The 20,077-nt window shown below is 40.9% G+C and overlaps 3 protein-coding genes across 5 annotated transcripts in view; 1 reads left to right on the plus strand and 2 right to left on the minus strand.

Moving 5' to 3' along the window:
- Window positions 1-1,413: 1,413 nt before the first annotated feature.
- LOC115582101 (myosin-9-like) lies at window positions 1,414-4,237 on the plus strand. The gene has a single exon (XM_030417841.1). It carries the CDS (start codon window positions 1,621-1,623, stop codon window positions 3,655-3,657), a length of 2,037 nt encoding a protein of 678 aa, XP_030273701.1. The 5' UTR covers window positions 1,414-1,620; the 3' UTR covers window positions 3,658-4,237.
- A 1,227-nt stretch (window positions 4,238-5,464) lies between these two features.
- ubac1 (UBA domain containing 1) lies at window positions 5,465-15,674 on the minus strand. Of its 2 annotated transcripts, none has more exons than XM_030417843.1 (10): window positions 15,224-15,674; window positions 13,977-14,097; window positions 13,817-13,890; window positions 13,572-13,676; window positions 13,334-13,436; window positions 12,848-12,956; window positions 12,396-12,696; window positions 9,757-9,843; window positions 9,225-9,363; window positions 5,465-7,889 (listed from the first exon to the last, which is right to left on the minus strand). In XM_030417843.1, the coding sequence occupies exons 1-10, from the start codon at window positions 15,359-15,361 to the stop codon at window positions 7,774-7,776; spliced, it is 1,293 nt and encodes a 430-aa protein (XP_030273703.1). In that variant the 5' UTR covers window positions 15,362-15,674; the 3' UTR covers window positions 5,465-7,773. The 2 variants fall into 2 exon arrangements, with proteins under 2 accessions (XP_030273703.1, XP_030273702.1); XM_030417842.1 differs by having other exon boundaries at window positions 13,572-13,679; window positions 15,224-15,673.
- Window positions 15,675-17,018: 1,344 nt separating this feature from the next.
- notch1b (notch receptor 1b) overlaps window positions 17,019-20,077 on the minus strand; it is a 44,377-nt gene continuing 41,318 nt past the window's right edge. For both annotated transcript variants that reach the window (XM_030417178.1, XM_030417177.1), the window contains exons 33-34: window positions 19,954-20,051; window positions 17,019-19,838 (exon numbers count right to left, since the gene is read on the minus strand). In XM_030417178.1, the coding sequence (XP_030273038.1) occupies window positions 18,459-19,838; window positions 19,954-20,051 (1,478 nt within the window). In that variant the 3' untranslated portion in view covers window positions 17,019-18,458. The remainder of the gene's footprint in view (window positions 19,839-19,953; window positions 20,052-20,077) is intronic.

Below are 20,077 nucleotides of genomic sequence, written 5' to 3' on the forward strand. Positions count from 1 at the left end.
GAAGCGTTTTTGTTTTTTGCAAGATGTTGGAAAGCAGCGCCAGCACCAATTTGTATGCAATTAAAGGGGCATTATGTAGTTTTGGAGAAGGAAGGTGGCAGGGTCCGCCAAATAAAAACAAATTAAGACAACAATATGGAATTGTGTTGTCCTTTATGGTTAATACAAATGTAGATTGATATAGCATAGCCCTTTTAATGACCTATTTTTAATCTGTCTTGTGATTTAAAGGGCATTATGTAGTTTTGAAGAAGAAATTCAATTTGAATATTTACAGCATTAACGAAGTAATTATACCATGTCAGAAATATGTATCCTTTCAATATCTGTCTGACCTCCTCCACCCCTACACCCAGTCCCGGACGCTGCGCTCATCAGGCACACACCAGCTCTCCATCCCTCGCACCAAACTACAAACCTTTGGTGACAGAGCCTTCTGTGTGACAGCCCCCTCTCTCTGAGGAACACTCTCCCAGCTGAAATCCGCAAACAGACTTCTCTGGAGACTTTCAAAAGAGACTTAAAAAAACATCTTTTTAATAAGGCCTATCAGCTCTAGATCCAGCCAAATCAATCAACTTTTCTATTCTTATCTTTTATGTATTTTTTGTTTATCCATTTATTCTTTGTTTTGTTTGTTCCATTTTGTTAAGTGTCCTTGGGTACCCTGAAAGGCGCTATAAAAATTAAATGTATTATTATTATTATTATTATTATTATTATTATTAATAATAATAATAAACAAGCTGTTCTCAGAGGAAAATAAGGTCCCCAGAACAGTGTTTAAAGTTAGAAAGGTGACAAGGTCCTCCAAATATAAACAAAGCAAAACAGTTTGAAACTGTGTTGTTCTTTAAGCTCAGTTTGTTTATTCAGTCATGAAAATTAAGAGTATGTTTATTTAGTTTGTTAAGGCTTTAAAAAAGCAGTCAATGAGGCTCATTCACTTTTGATTAAAAATTATACTCCCAAACTACATAGTGCACCTTTAATGTGTTAAATCTGCTTTTTTTTTTTTTATTTCAAAACATTGGCTACTTTTTGGTGCATTTACTTATTCATTTGTATAGTCTTCTGTTCATTTTTATTTTATTGACCAATATACCAATGCAGGAGTTGCAGTGTGGGGAAGCAGATGTCAGGGTCAGATCACCCAGAAACTCATTTTGTCACATTATCTAATTTGGTATCTAGTCATGCAGACTATTTTGATTTTATGTGACTGTCTAAATGACACTAACACTATAAGCACGGCTATAAACCACAGGGACAAAAGTATTTATTTTTTTTTCATTTGTTATTGTTTGTTTTTGTTGTCATGGAAACCTGCCCTATGAAAGGGATTCTAGAATTCTACATTAGAATCATCGAATCATCAAGCTGCTTTGATGTCACCATTCTCCTGTTGCCTACTAGTAAGACACACACACTAGGGTAGGTAGGCAGGCAGGTAGGCAGGTAGGCAGGCAGGCAGCCAGGCAGGCAGGCAGGCAGGTAGGCAGGTAGGTAGGTAGGTAGGTGTTACACTTCTTACAAAACCAGGATTTATCCCAGCGACTTCTACGTCTAATCCTAAATCAGGTTATCATTGAGAGACAGTCTTTTCTTCAAGATAAGAATATGGAGAAAAAAATACCAAATGGGGCTTCCTGCCTGGAGGTACTGATGGACTCTCCATGGACTCCAAAGAAAAATGCCTTTGGGCACATTTTTCTTGGAGAAGAGATTGAGGAGGAGATTGAGGAGGAGATTGAAGATCAGATTGAGGAGGACATCAAAGAGGAAGTTCAGGAGCTTCCAGGAAAAGCTGGAAAAACACTTGACAAGGTTGACAAGAAAATCATAGATGAGGACCAGGATCGATCGTGTGTCTCCAGCAGTCGAAATTACTCCCACACTTCCTCCAACTCGTTCCCCTCTTATACGTGCGAAACATCTGTGCGATCAAAGCGGCCCTCTCGTTTACAGAAAGCTCTTGAGGAGGAGAGAAAAGCCAAAGATGCTCTTGAAGAGGCCTTGGAAAAGGCAGCTTCAGCCAAATCTCAACAGAGAGAAGCTCTGAAGATGGAGCAAAAAGAGAAAGACACTCTTGCAAAGAACCTGAAGAAGGTGAAGGCTGAAAAAGACACTCTTGCAACGAATCTGAAGAGGGTGCAAGCTGAACAAGACAGTCTTCGTGTTGAACTTGGATTCATGAAAACACAAGTCACTGATTTGAAGAAGTCACAGAAGGAGCTCCAGCTAAGAAAAGCAAAGCTGAAACAAGAAAACGCGGAAAGCACAGCTGATCTGGAAAAGTACAAGACGGTGATTGAGAACCTCCAGAAGGATCTGGAGGCATCCACTAGTCTGCACAAAGAAGCAGCAGAGCATGACGCGGCGCATTGTGCCGAAATCAAGGCACTAAAGGAGAAAAGTCAGCAGAAAGATGATGAAATTGAATCCACGCGCTTCAATATTCAGAATCTCCAAAGCAGTGTTGAAGCCAAGGACAACGTTGTTTCCTCACTGCAAGGGACGGTCGACCAGTACGCTTCTGACCTCAGAGAAGAGAGATCAAGAAATTGTGACCTCAAGAGGGTCTATGAGGCTGCTGTATGCCAGCAGAAGAAGCAAGCAGAAGAACTGGACCTCCTGACTCAGAAAAACCAACAACTGGCTTCTGACAAAAAAGGGCTGCAAGATGAACTCAAGGCTGCCCTAAACAAGAGGCAGGAAGATGCAGAGGCTCGCAGCAGACTTGAAAAGGAGATTGAGAAGGAGAAGGCTCGTTACTCCAGAGCACATAAAAAGACACAAAAGCAAAAGCAAGAACTTTATGAGAAAACTCTGGCATTGGAAAACAGTCTGACTGCCGAAAAATATTTAAGATCTTCTCTGGAAACTGAGCAGGAGCGTTCTAAGCAGGCTTCAGTCAGTTCTCTAGCAAACCTCACAAACCAGCTGAGGCAAGCATCTGTGGTGTCGGAGCATCTGGAATATGACATGCAGACACTGAAGATGGAGAACACAGATATCACAGCTAAATTCAGGGCAATGGAGACAGAGTATGAGAGACTAAAATCCAAACAATTTTCTCTCTCTGAGCGCTATGAAGAGTTAATGTCGAAGAAAAATGAGACTATCTCTGAGAGTCAGTGTGCCAATGCTAAGCTTCAGTGCATGGTTGATGACCTCAAAGCAGGACAGTTAGACAGCAAGACAACACAGGTGGGACTCAAAAACGCCCTAAAACAGCAGAAGGCAAGTAACTCAGAGCTCCAGCAGAGAGTAGATCAACTTTCCTCTGCTCTGAAAGAAGAAAGGATCACCTGTGAGAAGCACTGCGTCGAGCTCAAGGCAGCTTTGACCAAACAGATTGAAACTCTGGAGGAAAAGCAGAAATTTGCCGCGGCCCTCCAGCAAACTCAGCGCAGCTATTCCTGGCTTCAGGAACAACAGACGGAAAAGTCAAAGTTGCAGTCTGGACACATCGGTGACACCGATTTCAGGCTCCACCAACTGCAAACTTACCATGATGAGACCACAAAGGCTCTTCACCACCTGCAGAAGGAATACACTAATCTGGCGAGGACTCACAGTGATATTAATTCTGACTATCGCGAGCTGTTAAAAAGTCACACTGCTCTCCAGATCAGATATGAGAGGCTCAGCTAAGAATAAGACCAGAGTTCAGAGGACAGTAGCTCGTCCCTGAACTCCTGAGCCCTAACCCTTCACCGTTGTGGGTTCTCCCCGGGTGCTCCGGCTTCTTCCCACAGTCAAAAGACATACCAAAAAAGTAGGGTTAATCGGTTAGTCTAAAAATGTCAACCTGCTCTTCAGAGCAGGTATGAGACACTCAGCTAAGAATAAGACCAGAGTTCAGTGCACAGTAGCTCATCCCTGAACTCCTGAGCCCTAACCCTTAACCGTTGTGGGTTCTCCCCGGGTGCTCCGGCTTCCTCCCACAGTCAAAAGACATACCAAAAAAGTAAGGTTCATCGGTTAGTCTAAACCTCAGGGTCAGGGTCTGGGTGATCAGGTACATCATGGGGATAGTTGGGGTTGAGGGGTGAAAAGTTATTATGATTTGACATTCCATGACGACCACCTACTTCCACTACAGTGAAGTTTCTACAGACAGAGGGCACAGCTGCATCAACAATCTGCATCAACAATCTTCATTCTTAGATTTTATATATTATTTAAAAAAAAACAACTAAAAAATTAAATAAAAGTTTGAAGTATTTCCACAGTTCACTTTCAGTTTCCCATTTGGAAGAAGCTTCCCTGTGATTTGTAACAACAGTTTATAATTTCTTCTGTTGTTGACATCGTAGGCTGAAGGTTCTGTTTTCCATGTGCACCAGACTTAGTAGGCATTTCAGTTGAAGTGTTAATCGGTCAGCGAGGTGCACAAGGACAACAAATAGCTTAAAGTAGAAAAGGACACTTGAACCACCAATATCCTGGAAAGGACGCTCTAAAAATTTAGATTGAAACACCTAAGGCATTAAAGAAAATCATCTCTTCACAGTGCTTGATTTGTTGGCTTTTACCTTTTTATATTTATGGTGGTATAGGCTGCCATGAAGGCCAGCAGATCCTCTCACGCATGCTTCATCTTTCATAATTCAAACACTACCTGAGAGAATTGATTAAACTCTTGTCTGTGTTTTGCACTCCGAAAAACACTGATTAAGGTATGCGTATGTATGTGTAAACAATTCAGTGTGCAATCTTATATTCAGCAGTTGAAGAAAAAGTTCACCTGAAGATGACAATGTAGTCATTATCAGCTCAACCTGTCAGGTGGCCAGCCGATTATCGATCATGCCGATGGAAAGTCACGTGAAGTTTCTTAGTACGCAAAACATTTCTGGAGCTTCACAGCTTCACAGCTTCACAGCGTTGTGGCATTCAGCCTAAAAAACTGACATAGATCGGGATTTGTTTTAAAAAGTACAAAAAAACAAACAAACAAAAACCCAAAACGTGTCAAGTTTATTTAATGTGTCCGTAGGCCCTGAGATCCCAAATTTATTTGAAAAGCCAATATTTACTCCCTCAACGCAGGGTTGAGCTATTCACCCCCTTTTCACACACCTAGCAGCTACAGTGACGATTTCAGTTTTAGCAAGACTCTAAATGATGGCTTTTAGAATTAATTTGTATCTCACAGCTTCAGGAAACTTGTATTACATCAGATGACTGAATAGAGCCATTTTATGGTTTTCATTTACAGTGGTCGCCAAATTTTATTTCCCTTCTACTTCATTTTGTGGGCAAATATTGCAAAGCTGTTTTGCTGTGAAGCTCCAGAAATGTTTCCTAGACTATGGAACTTCGCCAAACTTTTTATCGGCTTTAGATTTTTTCTTCTTTATGAACCATTTTAGACACACAAAAGACAATGTTTATGTATGCCTAATATACAGTATGTGTGGAGGGGATCTTTAAAGAAAAACAAAGATTCCAAAGATAACAGCCACAAAAAATAACTTTAATGCAATAGTGATTTAGATGCCAGTCGCCGTGAGGCCGTTTGAATAAACAGACTGTGAAAGTATATTGCATAGGTTGTTAATCTGGGACAGTCCTGCATTGAAGCTGAGTAAAAACAATAACCAACAATTCTTCAGTGTTCCTAAGCAATAGTTTTTGTTCTGTTCCTGTTGACGGTTTGCCAAAACATGTTGTCTCCATTTTTTGTGAACCTTTTATCTTTGAACATACAATCTCCCAACGTTTGTGTCAAAATGGAGAGTTTTGTCATGCATGCCGGTGCAAAGCATGGAGCTGGTGCGACAGCTGATCACTGTGGTCATGATGAATGTCCACTACAGTTCAGAAAGTAAGCAGAGAGGCTACCAGCGAAATGTGTGGAAATCCTCCTTCACTCAAACACGTTGCACTACTCTAAACCACACTGCGACCTACCAGTCCATAAGCCATTTTGTTTAATGCTTTGTAAAAACATCTGAATCATTAATTTTTTTTTCACATTTGTAGATTAGCTCCGAGGTTTCCTAAAAATGTTATAAATAAGAACAAGGTACGAGTTTGGCTTCGATATAAATAATGTAATAATACATAGTTCAAACAGACACTTCTCTCTAAAAACATTTAAATATTTTCAAATATTGCATTTATGAAACCATGTCTTGTGGTGTTCTTATTCATAAGCAAAGTTCTACACAGATTAGTTAAAGCCATTTTCAGATGCCAAACTAGAAAGGGGGTGAGCAGAGGTTTGCCATGACAACAGGTTTAGAAAAACAATCTCAGCCTCCCTGAGCAGAAAGTCACATCAATACCACATTTTTTTTTAAATATTGAAAAAAACACTCAAAAGCTTGGCAAAACACACCACCCTCCATATTGTTTTTAACTCTCGGTACAACCAGGAGAGGCCATGTTCACCTTCTCGTAGCTGGAGATTTTAAGTACTCAATGCAAAGGCTAATATTGTGTAACACACAACCCATTTGCAGTTCACACATCTCTAACACTCAAATCAAATATAATTCTTTACAGGTCAACAGAAGTCCTTGCTATTGCACAGAAAAACAGGTTTTTTTTCAATGGGTACAACTAATGACAAGGCAGGTAATATAGTGATATTTTGGTTTGGTTTGACAGCATAACTGTTCATTGCTCTCAAAAAAACAAAAAGAAGTCAACCAAAAGATCAACACTGGTTGCGCCTCGAATTCTATTATTCCTTTTTGTGTATGAAGATGCTCGCACCTTCGCAACGTGAATGGCATCTTCACCATTCATGGTAAAGGTTGAAAAGGCAAACCCCTTTTGATTAGGCTCAGCTTCATTTAACATCCCACAGCCTCTTGAGACGATACAGAAACCCTTCTTTTAACTTCCTCAGTGCTGCAGTGAGTGATATTCATAGAGGTGAACAAGTGCTAAATGAGCGCAAGATGATAATATGACATTCAAGAGCACATTGACAACAAACACACAGGCCTAATATATAGTTTTCTTCGTAAAAACATGACTAAGACACAAACAGTTTAGTGTACAGCTTTCGTCTAAAAAGGCAGAACGTCAAATAAATATTCTCGAAGTGGCTCCAGGACAAATGTTCCCCCTTTTAAACTGAGACTGACTTACAGTGACCTCACAGGCATGAATGGAGAGAGAGGTAAACGTGTCTGAAAGCATATTTTATCAATTAGCTAAACAAACACTCAACTTTGACCACCAGCCTCTCGATTACAAGCAGTTTCTTTTGATAAAAACGAGACAAAAGGGGGAAGAAATACAAGCCATGATACTGAATTCTTCCACATACTCATCACTGATGACAAACAAAACTGTAATTGATATTTAAATATTGCAAAACATACAAAAACAGTTTTCTTTGAAGTGTAAACATTAAATTGATATCTGATGTCGTTTTTGCACATGGAGAAATTATATAAAATAAATGATGTCTGTCATAACTATAAATTGTTCTCATTAAAATGTAAAAACAACATACTAAATCTCCATTTCTCATTTTTTATTATTATTACTGTAATAATAATGTTTCTGCTAACATTTGTTTTGTATAAGTGTTTTTACTGTACTGTTATAAATAGTTATATGTAGAACATCTTAATTCATAATTTTGACTCCTCCGGCTTTGTCTTTACAAGGCAAAAACAATACTTCTGTCTCTGCCACACATCCATACACACACACACACACACACACACACACGCACATATCCCAGTATAGTCAAACGCACACACAAGCTGCCACAGTCACACAGGGGGTCACCAGGAGGCTCTATGTGCGATTGAGGGTCTGGAAGATTCTGGATATTTGGAGCATGACAGGGCCGGTCTCTGGGTCGTTCATCCACTGGGTGCTGTTGAGGGGATTCTCCAGCATGTCTTCAAACGCTGCACACACACACAATGCAAAAAATACATTCAATAAAAAACCAGAGGTGTATAAAACATCTTTAAATATTACAAATTTTGCTTGTCTATTCTGTGAAGATACTTTATCTCAGGGTACTTTCACGCCAAATAAATTCCGGTGCGTTTGTCTGATAGCTCTGGCTTCTAACCGAACTATGGGGCAGACCATAGACTAATACGGTATCAGCCATATGAACAACTGTTTAAAAGCAGCTAAAACTAAAGCAGCATACCCTGCTTTATTGACCGTTTCACTCTAAATGGACCGCTTCTTTACAAACTGAACGTCATGCTGTATTAAAGAAGACTTGAAACTAGCGATTGAAACCATGAACTCATTAGTCAACAATCTATAAAGTTTATAAATCAAGTGAGAAGTTGGGCCATTTTCTCATAAGCTTACATTCAATCAGACTTATTTTTGAAACCAGTCAATTTGCCCCCATGCTGGCTACTGGAAAGAATACAGGTTCAAGGGACTGCATTGACTTCACCTGGAAGCTCTGCCCATTTGTTTTACTGTCTATGGCACGGACCATTCAACCGGAAAGGTGAAGATCTTAGTGTGTTTGTGGCATGATAGCAAAATGGACAAAACACAGAAATGTGTGACTTGAGTATTAATTCAAAAGCTTAATTGCTATTAGCTTTGTGGCTGATTATGAACTCTTTAAGAAACTAGTCTTCCAATCTGAATAGCCTATGTTTATGCAAACAATTCAGTCAGTAAACGGGGTAACACATATGTACATCAGAAAATAAGGAAGAGCACAAACAAAGGCGTGTTAAGACTGTATCCTACTCTGAGTGAGAACCAAAGCTGTGTGGTCATTATCTTGTACTCAACTACTCCTCCATAACACAACAGTCCAAAATGCCCCTTTTCTTTGTCCTGTATGTATGTTGCTGTTGGTGTACGAGGTCTGGTTACACTGTGGACTAATGATGCAGTTATTTTGTGCTAACTTTTCTTGGTTTGTTTGCAAAAAGCCAGAAGTAAAATACAATAATGCATCATTTTCTTTCCTTGGTCTGGACGAAATGAACCGTGCTACAGGTGTGAAAATGCCCTCAGATGTCACACTGAGAAATATGTTCAGTCTGTCAAGTTTATTGCATTTACTAAATCAGTTTCCTTTTTGATCTACTCACATTCCCTCAGTCTACTTTAGCTTGTGAATTATTGTATAGAATGACACTGTAGCTGTGATCAAGTTGTAGAAAAGCACAACCACACTACCAAGTGGGCAAATATGTGAAAGAGAGTTATTGGTATGATTCAGGCTAGAATTTTCCTGTTTTTCTAAACTCTACCTAGCAGAGTCTTGGGGTTGGTTAGACCCAACTGGACTACTGGATTCTCCAGAATGGCTTGGAACAGTGGGCTGTTGGTGTCGATTCCTTTGTCCATATCTTCTGGAGAAGGTTTCCTGTCTCCCAGCAGCCACTCACACTGCAGGATGGAGAGAAACAGTGAGAAAAACCAAATTCCCTCCCCGTCTAAAAATGCATTGTTATCCTCTGGTCAGGGTACAGGATCAGCTACAAAACAGTTTCCACATTTCTTTTGGCACATTACGGATTTTTATTTTAAGTCTGTTGATGAATGTCCAGTATTGTCAGGTTTTCAGTTGTTTGATCTGGCCAAACATGTGTAAATGCCTGCCACCAAAAAGAGAAAGTATAATGATTAAGTCAAGTCAATATAATTTCTTTGGTAAAGTTGTGCCACACATATCAGACTCACTAGCAGGAAGATGATAAAGATCAGTCAGTAGCATCACAAACAGTTTTCAGTGCTAGCTCTCTGCTTGCACACTCTGCTGTCTTGGATGTGTAAACCTACCGCAGCATCTTGTTGGTTGTTATTCACCCTCAGAGCATCAACCACCTCCTTTTCATCAAACCCCATCTCCATCAATGCGATGACAGCCTGCAAAAACAAAGAGAGAGACTGAGTTGAGTTTGAGACCTTCTGTGTCCAATTACAACAACAACAGTCGCAGTTCAACAGAGGCAGGCAGGTTTCCAGAGGAAAAAATATATATATAATTTTATATATATATAATTTGTTTACAGTGGAAGGAGTATTTGCAAAAACATGCAACCACTCAAATGACAGTATGTTACAAAAATGAACTACAGTGTAAGTGTTTTTTTAGAGGACTGAGTTTTAATCACCTTTCTGTTTTTGGAGATACTGAGAAGCAGCGTTCCTGATATAATGTGTACCAGAGATTAACACTTTAGCACTAGAAACATTATCCAGTTAAAAGTCTGATAGTGTTGCTTAAATACTTAAAATGAGATCAGGGATTTCAGTACATAACAATATACTCTGGCTTATAAACATGCAAACATATCAGTGGTAAAATCAAAAAGTTTTTTCTCTTGGTCTTCATTAAAAATAGGTCAGTAAACACTACTGACTGAAATTTTTGTAATGCTCTTTTCAGCTATATCGCCCCTTCTAGGTATATTGAGATCCGCAGTCAGGGAAGTGAGAAGACTGTGACCACGAACTGAGTGATAGGAAGGCTTTACAACTCAAAGCAGTGACACTTTATATTCATGTGCGCACCTTTCAATATTCCCTGTATCTAATGAGCTTCATCCATTCATCAGTTCTACTTCCATGGAAAGAATAATAGTGTAGACGGTATAGGCAGATCATAATGTTGAAATCTGACAAAATAGTCCGATATACACTACCAGTCAAAAGTTTGGACACACCTTCTCATTTGATCTTTTTTCTTTATTTTCGTGACTATTTACATTGTAGATTTTCGCTGAAGGCATCAAACTACAAATGAACACATATGGAATTATGTAGTAAACAAAAAAGTGAGAAAAAAAACAAAAACATTTTATTTATTTTAGATTCTTCAAAATAGCCACCCTTTGCTTTGATTACTGCTTTGCACACTCTTGGCATTCTCTCGATGAGCTTCATGAGGTAGTCACCTGAAATGGTTTTCCAACAGTCTTTAAGGAGTTCCCAGAGATGCCGAGCACTTGTTGGCCTTTTTGCCTTCACTCTGTGGTCTATCTCATCCCAAACCCTCTCAACTGGGTTTAGGTCAGGTGACTGTGGAGGCCAGATCATCTGGCGCAGCACTCCATCATTCTCCTTCTTGGTCAAATAGCCCTTACACAGCCTGGAGGTGTTTGGGGTCATTGTCCTGTTGAAAAATAAATGATGGTCCAACTAAACGCAAACTGGACGGGATGGCATGTCGCTGCAGGATGCTGTGGTCGCCATGCTGATTCAGTGTGCCTTCAATTTTGAATAAATCCCCAACAGTGTCACTAGCAAAGCACCTCCACACCATCACACCTCCTCCTCCATGCTTCACAGCCAGAAACATGCATGTAAAGACCATCCGTCCACTTTTTCTGCATCACACAAAGACACGGCGGGTAGAACCAAAGATCTCAAATTTGACCAATCTGACCAAAGCACAGATTTCCACTGGTCTAATGTCCATTCCTTGTGTTTCTTGGCCCAAACAAAACTCTTCTGCTTGTTGCTTTTCCTTAGTAGTGCTTTCTTAGCAGCTATTTGACCATAAAGGCCTGATTCGCGCAGTCTCCTCTGAACAGTTGATGTAGAGATGTGTCTGCTACTAGAACTCTGTGTGGCATTCATCTGGGCTCTATTCTGAGGTGCTGTTAACTTGTGATTTCTGAGGCTGGTGACTCGGATGAACTTATTCTCAGCAGCAGAGGTGACTCTTGGTTTTCCTTTCCTAGGGCGGTCCTCATGTGAGCCAGTTTCATCGTAGTGCTTGATGGTTTTTGCGACCGCAGTTGGGGACACATTCAGAGTTTTTGAATCACCTTCAGTTCTTAAAGTAATGATGGACTGTCGTTTCTCTTTACTTGGATGATTGGTTCTTGCCATAATATGAATTATAACAGTTGTCAAATAGGGCTGTCAGATGTGTACGAACCTGACTTCTGCACAACACAACTGATGGTCCCAACCCCATTAAGAAGGCAAGAAATTCAACAAATGAACCCTGACCAGGCACACCTGTGAAGTGAAAACCATTTCAGGTGACTACCTCAAGAAACTCATTGAGAAAAGCAAAGGGTTTGCAGCGCTGTCAACAAAGCAAAGTTTGAGGAATCTACAATATGAAACATATTTAGAGAGTTATTTCACACCATTTTGTTTACTACATAATTCCATGTGTTCATTCATAGTTTTGATGCCTTCAGTGATAATCTACAATAATAGTCATGAAAATAAAGAAAAACCATTAAATGAGAAGCCGTATCCAAACGTTTGACTGGTTAATGTACACAGAGGACTGGGTAAAGAAATTTGATTCGAATCTTGAGGTGAGGCCAACTACAGTCAGTATATGTAAGTGTAACCCTGCGCTCTACCAAGCAAGTGTGAGCTCCAAGATGAGTTTTATAAAAGAAAGTTATAGCCAAAGTGCTGTATGAATGATCCAACTGGATAATGTCACCCACTCTTGAGTCCGGTCTGAACTCCCGTTTCCTGCGGATCCTCTTGAAGATCTCTGTGAGCTCATCCTGCCTGCTGCTCTCGTCTGTGCTCGACTGGCTAGAGAGGCTGCGGAGAAGGTTAGGGCCAGAGGCTGAGGCTGAGGCCGAGGCTGAGGCTGAGGCTGAGGCTGAGGCTGAGGGGCCTGGTGTGGCAGCCGCTGTGGCTCCTGCTGCTCCAGAAGAGTCCTGGCCAGGCAGCGGTGCATCTACAGAGGGGTCGTCTACGTGCTCAATGAGCCACTCCATTGCCTGTGTCACTGACATGCTGCAGGAAACAAAAGGATGAGATGAGAAAAATAAGGTTTCCAGGATGTTTACACAACAGCTGATTTGACAATGGATAAATGCTGCAGACATATTACGAAAACTTTGTCTCATGCTGTGAGCGAGTTGCTGTTAAAACAACTCGGACTTACTGGTTCAGTCTAAGAGCTTTGATGGCTCTGCTCTCAGGGAAACCCATCTCTGTGAGCTGCTGAAGGGCCGTTTCATCCACCCGATCCTCTTCATCTTCATCCAACATCGCTAAAAGACAGAAAAACACAAAGAGATCAGAGAACAGAGCTAAGGTTTGGGCTACATGTGTTAAATGTCTACAAGAATAATCATAAGGAGCTTCTCTTACGGGTAACAGCAGATATGAAAATATTGTTCAGATATCTAAAACGCATTGCACTGAGCTTGAACGCAAAACTAAATAGTACATTATGTTAGAAGATAAAATATCTCATCTCTAATTTTGTCAGAGGTTTACCATTAAATACACCCTTTCATTCATTTAGACAAGAAACACATCTTCTCCCTCTTAATCATAAAAAAGTTGGATATTTTCTTTTACCATTCGTAACTGTAGGATAGTTGATATAGATTTAGAAATTGTTTTAAGGGATTGTAAGCTTTACCATTGGCCTTTTTAAAGAGTTCAACAGCATCAGGGTTCAAGGCAAGAAGCTTCTGGGCAACTTCAATGAGAGAAACCAGGATTTTTCTTAGCTCTGTCTGAAACTGGAACACAATGAAAATGCATAACTTATTTAATACATTGCCAAGTTTTTAATGTTATAAACTGTTTTAATAATTATTTTTCACAGAATCTGCATATTAGATTAAAGATAAAGCTATTTCTCTAAGAAACCTTACATCTCTTATGTTATGCTGTGTAACGGTGCGGTCAGTGTGACGCGTGGAGAGGCTGGCGGTGGCTTTCAAAATTGCTTCTTTGTCTGGGGCCTTGTTATCTTGCTTCTTCTGTGACGAACGGGATAATGGACAAGAAAAGATCAAGATAAGGACACCACATCTCGGATGCTGGTTCTGCAGATTTTAATCGTAATGAGGAAGGAATGCTTGCAATTTTAATGAAACCAAACATCAATGAAGCTCACCTTTTCTTCCGAAGTAACGTCTGCCATCTTTGGAAGGGTAGGAGGTGGTCTTTTCTTAATGAGCAGCAAAACTTCTGTAACATATATGAAACACGGTCAGGTCATGGAACACCGTGTAGGATTGTCGCAATCACAAAAGGAATCAAATAGCGCTACATACCTTTATCTTTAAGATTTTCATCAGCGACAGTTTTAGTGTCAGTGAGGACTCTCTCTGTAGCAGCATGTATGAGCTTATGGTGGGTAAGTGTTTTGGGGTCTTCTAGACCTCCGTGCACATACTGTAAACAAACCAAAATGGAAATCGTCTCAGACAGAAACAGCCAACAGTGGGGATGAAAGTATTGAGTGTTTTCATCATCATGTAAATGCCAATTCTTTTTCCAACCACTTATTCAGTCCAAATGTTAAACAATAGTGACAGTGACCAACAGTGCAAGACTGTAAGTACTGCATTTGAGAATTATTATAACAGACAAGTGGCAAACTCTCAAGTTAAAGATGACAGAACAAAAGTATTGGCTGCAAGTACAATTTTTTTCTTTGTTGATTATAGTTTTCTAGATTCCTCAATTAGCTGTATATTACATGTCAGAAAATGTGGAAAATGTGAATAGCACTTCCCAAAGCCCAGGTGACATCCCTAATGTCTAGACAATTAATTGAGTAATCCTTGCACTTCTAACTTTGGATAATCCATTTGTTGTTGAAGTCAAATATCAAGCTCTGAGAATCTGCTGCTTCTCTATTCGTCCTATCTTTGCGAATTAAAAACCCTTTGCTCAGACAAAAACAGACGATTGGAAACCTAACCAGAGACTCTGGTAAACTGTGACAGGCAAGTTTTAATATTCTATTTTTCTGAATGGTTTATTGACTAACCTATTACTTTATAAGACAGTGAATCAACTAGTTGAGTTGGCATAGAAACATTCAGGAGTAGATATAATAAAACTTGATATGTGATCCACTGAGACTTCAGCTTTTATCACTATGTCTGTGCCAATGTGTTGATGTTACACATAACATGTAACTGACTCTTTGCATATCCCTAGCTGACATGAGAAGCAAACATTAGACTACCACCGGAGCTCATGGTATAGAAGCCATAGATGGAGAAGTGAGATGGGCTGTGTAATAATAGACGGCCAGCAAAGCAGTAAAGCTCTGTGGCTTGCCACAGGGAACAGAAAAAGGGGCATAGTCGGTCTGTTAGCTAGCTTGAGAGGGGTAGCCAACCTGCTAAATTATAAATAGCAGAGTCTACCCAGTTGCTATAAATACAAAGCCAGTGACACTGACACTGACAGTTAACACAGAGGGCATGGTGGACTTCAAACACCCCAGGCAGAGGAGTGACAGGACAGAAAAAGCAACAAGGGAGACACAAACAAGCCCCAAACCTACATGTTTCAAGCACTTCTCTTTTAGTTTTTCAACAGTGGTGTCTTCCGTGACCTCCTCCAACCACTCCGTGCCGTCCATGGTGCAGATGTGGATTTTCAACACTTTCCCGGCGAATATCTTCTCCTCCTGGACGAACATAGCTGCAGCCTTGACAGTAAAGAGTACCAGTCCAGTGACGTTAGCTAGCAGCAGTTGCTATGTGCTCCTGGCAAGCTAGCGTGCTAACGTTAGCACCCAGCTAGCCGTCGTTCTGTAAATCCGCCGACAACAGGGCAAGAGCAGGCGCCGATTAGCTGAGGGCCATTTTCGGGTTCCTCTGCAGGTTTGCGGTGCGGTGGCAAACGGTTGGTTCTGTGACCACAAAGTTGTTTATAATTCCCAGCGAGCGGACAGGCAGCCAGCCAGCGAGTACCCTATTTTTACTGTAATGTTTGAACTATGAACTTCAACGATGCTACTCCCGCTGCATCATGGGAGCCGTAGTTCCTGTGAGTTACTGTATAATCCAGTCAAACTGGTCCAGAAAACTCACCACATCTTTAATAACACACTGACAATAAGGCGTGCAACAAAACTGTACAATGTCAGCATCCACGATAATGTCTTAAAGGGGCACTAAGTAGTCTCAACGAAGAAATTAAAACTCAGAATTTTAATATTTATTATCTTAATGAGGTAATAACACAAACTCTGAAACATTCATCTTTCCCATAAGTTTATAAACAAGCTTTCCTCAGAGGAAAATAACTGTTTGAAGCTAGAAAGGTGGCAGGGTCCGCCATAAGTATACAAAGTAAAACAGAACGAAATTGTGTTGTAATTAAGGTCAGTTTATTCAGTTTATTTAGACAGATTTTGTCCCCACAACAACATAGTGCACCTTTAATCTGCAATATGCAAGGCAAAGCCTGCATTTGACAAGAGGTTTTTGGCTGTCAAGTGATTTGTGCTAAGTGAAAATTTGTTTTGAATGAATCTGACAGTGGTTTTTTTTTTTATTATTTTAATCAGCAATTTGGCCTAAAAAACTGTGAACATTGTCTATCACAAGATGACTACTACAGATGTTTATGTGGTCCCACCAGCATTGCAAAACATGAAGATATTCAGTTTATAATGATATAAAAGATATATATACAGAATATCCTCACAATTAAGACCCTAGACGCAGAAGATTCTGGTCTTTTGCGAGATACAAAATGGTAAATTAATGGGTTTCAGAGATCTTAAATCTTGATCTTGAGGCAATGTATAGAAGAGAACCCCCATGTCAAAACAGCATTAGTTTTGTGTTCACACATCATGTAGCTTATGTGTTCAATCCAATGATCACTGTGCAATGTGTAGAAAGCCTGTAGAAGTTGCCCGGAATCTGTTAGGAACTGAAGAATATTTGGGACCAGAACCTCATTTTTGTCCCTGGGCACTTCAAGCATTTTAATTCCTCCTCGAATCATGCAAAGATTGTTTTGTTTAGTTTTGTCCTGTTTCACAAGCTGCAGAAACTATACACCTCTGTGGTCAAGTGCATTATGCTATTCAAAGGTAGCAATTACCACCACTAGAGGGAGACAGACTCTTTAGTATATGAAGAAAAATGTCACTTTTATTTTCAACTTTAAAATCTAAAGACATATTAAAAATGACTTTTTTATCCGGAACTATCAAAGGAATGTGGTATCACACTAGATCTATCATTATTGAGCCAATCCCATTGTTTCATGCAGTGTTTTGAGGTGATACTGATCATTAAAGATCGTCAGCTGGAATTTAAAGGAATAAAAGACAGTTCTCATAAGTTCAAGACACACAGGTGTCCTTTATTATGACAAGAAACATTTTTACAGATTGAAAATGAAAAGGGGAAATACATTTCTTGCAAATTATAACTTTATGAAAGGAAAGAAACATATTGCAGTTATTACAATTTCACTACAACCTAATATTTTTTTTAAGTTATAACATTTTGCAAACTATACCGTCTCACAAAGCTTCGAAGTGGACACAGCTGAGAACTTAACCAACAGTCCAAATGTAACCAAACATTTTATAATATGCACAAATAGTTGCCTCAGTGGATTCTTATGTGTAACAGAACAGTAAATAAATATGAATTTATAAAACCTCAATATTTATGTATTTTCCCTTTTTATGAGAAAAAATGCCTCCTAACAATATATTGAATCTATTTGTATATAGTTCAAATTTTATTTATGCATAAGGGACAGTAAAATACAAAATATATATTCTGTTCTGTTTGACATTTTTGAGGCTGTTGACTGGCGCGAGACCTATCAAAATTGCATGCTTAAGACATCAGATTTCTTAAACAAAATCTTGCTTACGAGGGAAATGCATAACATATTTACAAAAAGAAGAACACAGCCATAGGCTCAAACTAATAGGAGGGAGAGGGGACATGAAGTTTCCTTTTCCCTCTGGACAACAACATACACTGTGGCCGATGGGCCAGTTCTCCAACAGCACAGGACTAACAGATACTCAAGCCTGCCTTAACCGCCAATCTCCAAGATGGCTGTATACTGTACAACATATCATATCTCCACCACATACTCTATACGAAGGCAATCAAATCTAGAGGTGCAACATAATGTTGTTCCATTGACTCAAGACATCTAGTGAGAACAATTGCATGATATTTAAACAGGGGGAAATTGTGGAAAAACAGATGTATTCATGTGTTATCACCAACTGACTAGAATATTTCCCACACTTACAACAAACTGAAGTAACACTGAAACTTAGATGTGCTCCATAAAATGCCCCTCAAAATCACGAGTTTATTTATAAACAAGATTATACAAAAAGAAATAACAAAATATGAACAAAGATTGAGAAATCATATGAAAAAAGGCAATTACTAAAAGTCTTTAGAGAAATAAATACCCAGTGTGTATGCTGAGGCTTCACTGCAGAAAAGAAATACTAAAAGAAAAGAGTCTGTCTAAAGGACTTTCTCTGTCCTGTGTATGGCCCGGCACCATGGATCCCCGAAATTTCTGTAAGCAGGCAATGCGTATAAATAAGGCATTAATAAATAAAAAAAGAATGGATGAAACACAGGTGTTGCTGTTAGTATAAAAGCGTATAAAAAAAGTCCTATTAAATCTTGTTTACAGCTTTGCCCTTTTTCTATTTTTTCCACAAAGAGTGCTTTCTGTTTTTTTATAAAAAAATATACAGCAGCTCATCTGGGCGTAAAGATGCAAGCTTTTTATTTGAACTGTTCAGGTATATGTCCGATCTGAGACTGCATGCTCGTCGGTGGACTTGAAATGCCCTCTGACCAGTCGGACATGTTGGAATGAGGAGACGAGCTGGACCACTGATCGGGGGAGCCGGGGGAGGGGGTCAGAAAGGGGTGGTCGGGCACCTGAACCTGATGGTTTGGGGTGTTGTCCATGGTGCCTGAGTAGCTGTGCTGGGAGGGCGGTGTGAGGAACTGAGTGCTGGGCATTGATTGGTTGATGGTGGAGGTCATTATCTGGGTCTCCTGCGGCAGGATGGTGTGGATGGGCATGCTGGAGTTGCCTGTGCCCTGCTGGAGCTCCGGGGAACCGAGCTCCCCACTGATGAAGCTCTGGCCGTTGGTCGTGTTTGAGTTCTGGTGCTGCAGCTGGATGCTCTGTTGTTGCTGCTGCTGCTGCTGTTGGAGCTGCTGCAGGTTCTGCATCTGCTGCATCTGCTGAGTCTGCTGCTGCATGATGTGGGGCTGCGGACCCAGTCTGGCGTTCTGGATCCCCTGGTAGTTCATCATCTGAGACAGGCTGGTGGCGGGGTGGCCATTGTGGAGGGAGGTCATCAACCCGTGCTGCCCTGCCTGGTGCAGACCGCCCTGACCACCTGGAGCTCCCCTCAGGGGGTTGAACTGGCCTGGCTGGCTCATGCTGCCGTGCATCCTCGACAGCCAATCACACTGGCCGTTCATACCGCCCTGGCCGCCAGCGCCAGACACGGGCAGATGGGTGAGACGTGGAGGCAGCGGGTCAAACTGCATTCGAGCCAGCTCCTGCTTGTTTGGCATCACCATGTGGTTCACAGCGAGGTGCGGGTCAGACATACCCTGCAGATGGTTCAGGGCTACAGATGGCGACTGCTGGAAGGGTGAGGTCATCATGGGCGGCGAGGCCACGTCAGAGACATATCCATGTGGAGACTCTAAAGAGTCAACTGGTGACAGAACAGCCGAGCTGTCCAGGAGGTTCCCAGACTTCCCGTCCTGTGAGTTCTTCTTCTTCACCTTCATGTCTTTGCCATCTTTACAGCCGATGCCTTTAGCGCTGGGCTTGCGTGCCTTTTTGCCCTGGCCTTGACCTTGAGGCTGGGGCTGCTTCATGCCGCTCAGGTAGCCGTTGGGCGAGCAGATAGGGGGTGACAATGTGGTGCTTAGCGACCCTCCGTGCATGTGTGGACTTCGTACTAGATTGTACTCGTCCATCAGCCGCACAATGTCGTGATGCATTCTCTCCTGTGCAATGTCTCTGGGTAGCCGGTCCATGTGGTCGGTTATTTCTCTGTTTGCAAAGTGGTCCAGTAAGACCTTGGCAGTCTCGTAGCTTCCTTCCCTGGCAGCCAAGAATAGAGGTGTTTCCTCCTGAGGCAGACAGAGAGGAGACAACATGTGATGAGAGTCACAAAGCGGAAAGATGTTTCACTATTGTTTTACAGAACTAAGAGGGGGATGAGACGGATTGCTTTTTTTTTTTTACCTTGTTGTTTTGCATGTCCTTGTTGGCACCATTCTTCAGAAGCACAATTGCAGCTTCCACGTTATTTACAGCCGCAGCCCAGTGTAGAGCCGATTTACCTGAAGAGACACAAACAGGGTGATTA

This window comes from Sparus aurata, chromosome 5 (assembly GCF_900880675.1).
Source record: "Sparus aurata chromosome 5, fSpaAur1.1, whole genome shotgun sequence".
Classification (NCBI taxonomy): domain Eukaryota; kingdom Metazoa; phylum Chordata; class Actinopteri; order Spariformes; family Sparidae; genus Sparus; species Sparus aurata.

Coding starts and splice junctions, on each gene's coding strand:
- LOC115582101 (XM_030417841.1), top strand. CDS start 1,621: ATGGAGAAAAAAATACCAAATGGGGCTTCCTGCCTGGAGGTACTGATG.
- ubac1 (XM_030417842.1), bottom strand. CDS start 15,361: ATGTTCGTCCAGGAGGAGAAGATATTCGCCGGGAAAGTGTTGAAAATC. Junction 9,844..12,395: donor AGTTCAGACCGGACTCAAGA/GTGGGTGACATT, acceptor TTGTTTTTGCAG/GCTGTCATCGCATTGATGGA. Junction 7,890..9,224: donor CAACCCCAAGACTCTGCTAG/GTAGAGTTTAGA, acceptor GTGTGTGTGCAG/CGTTTGAAGACATGCTGGAG.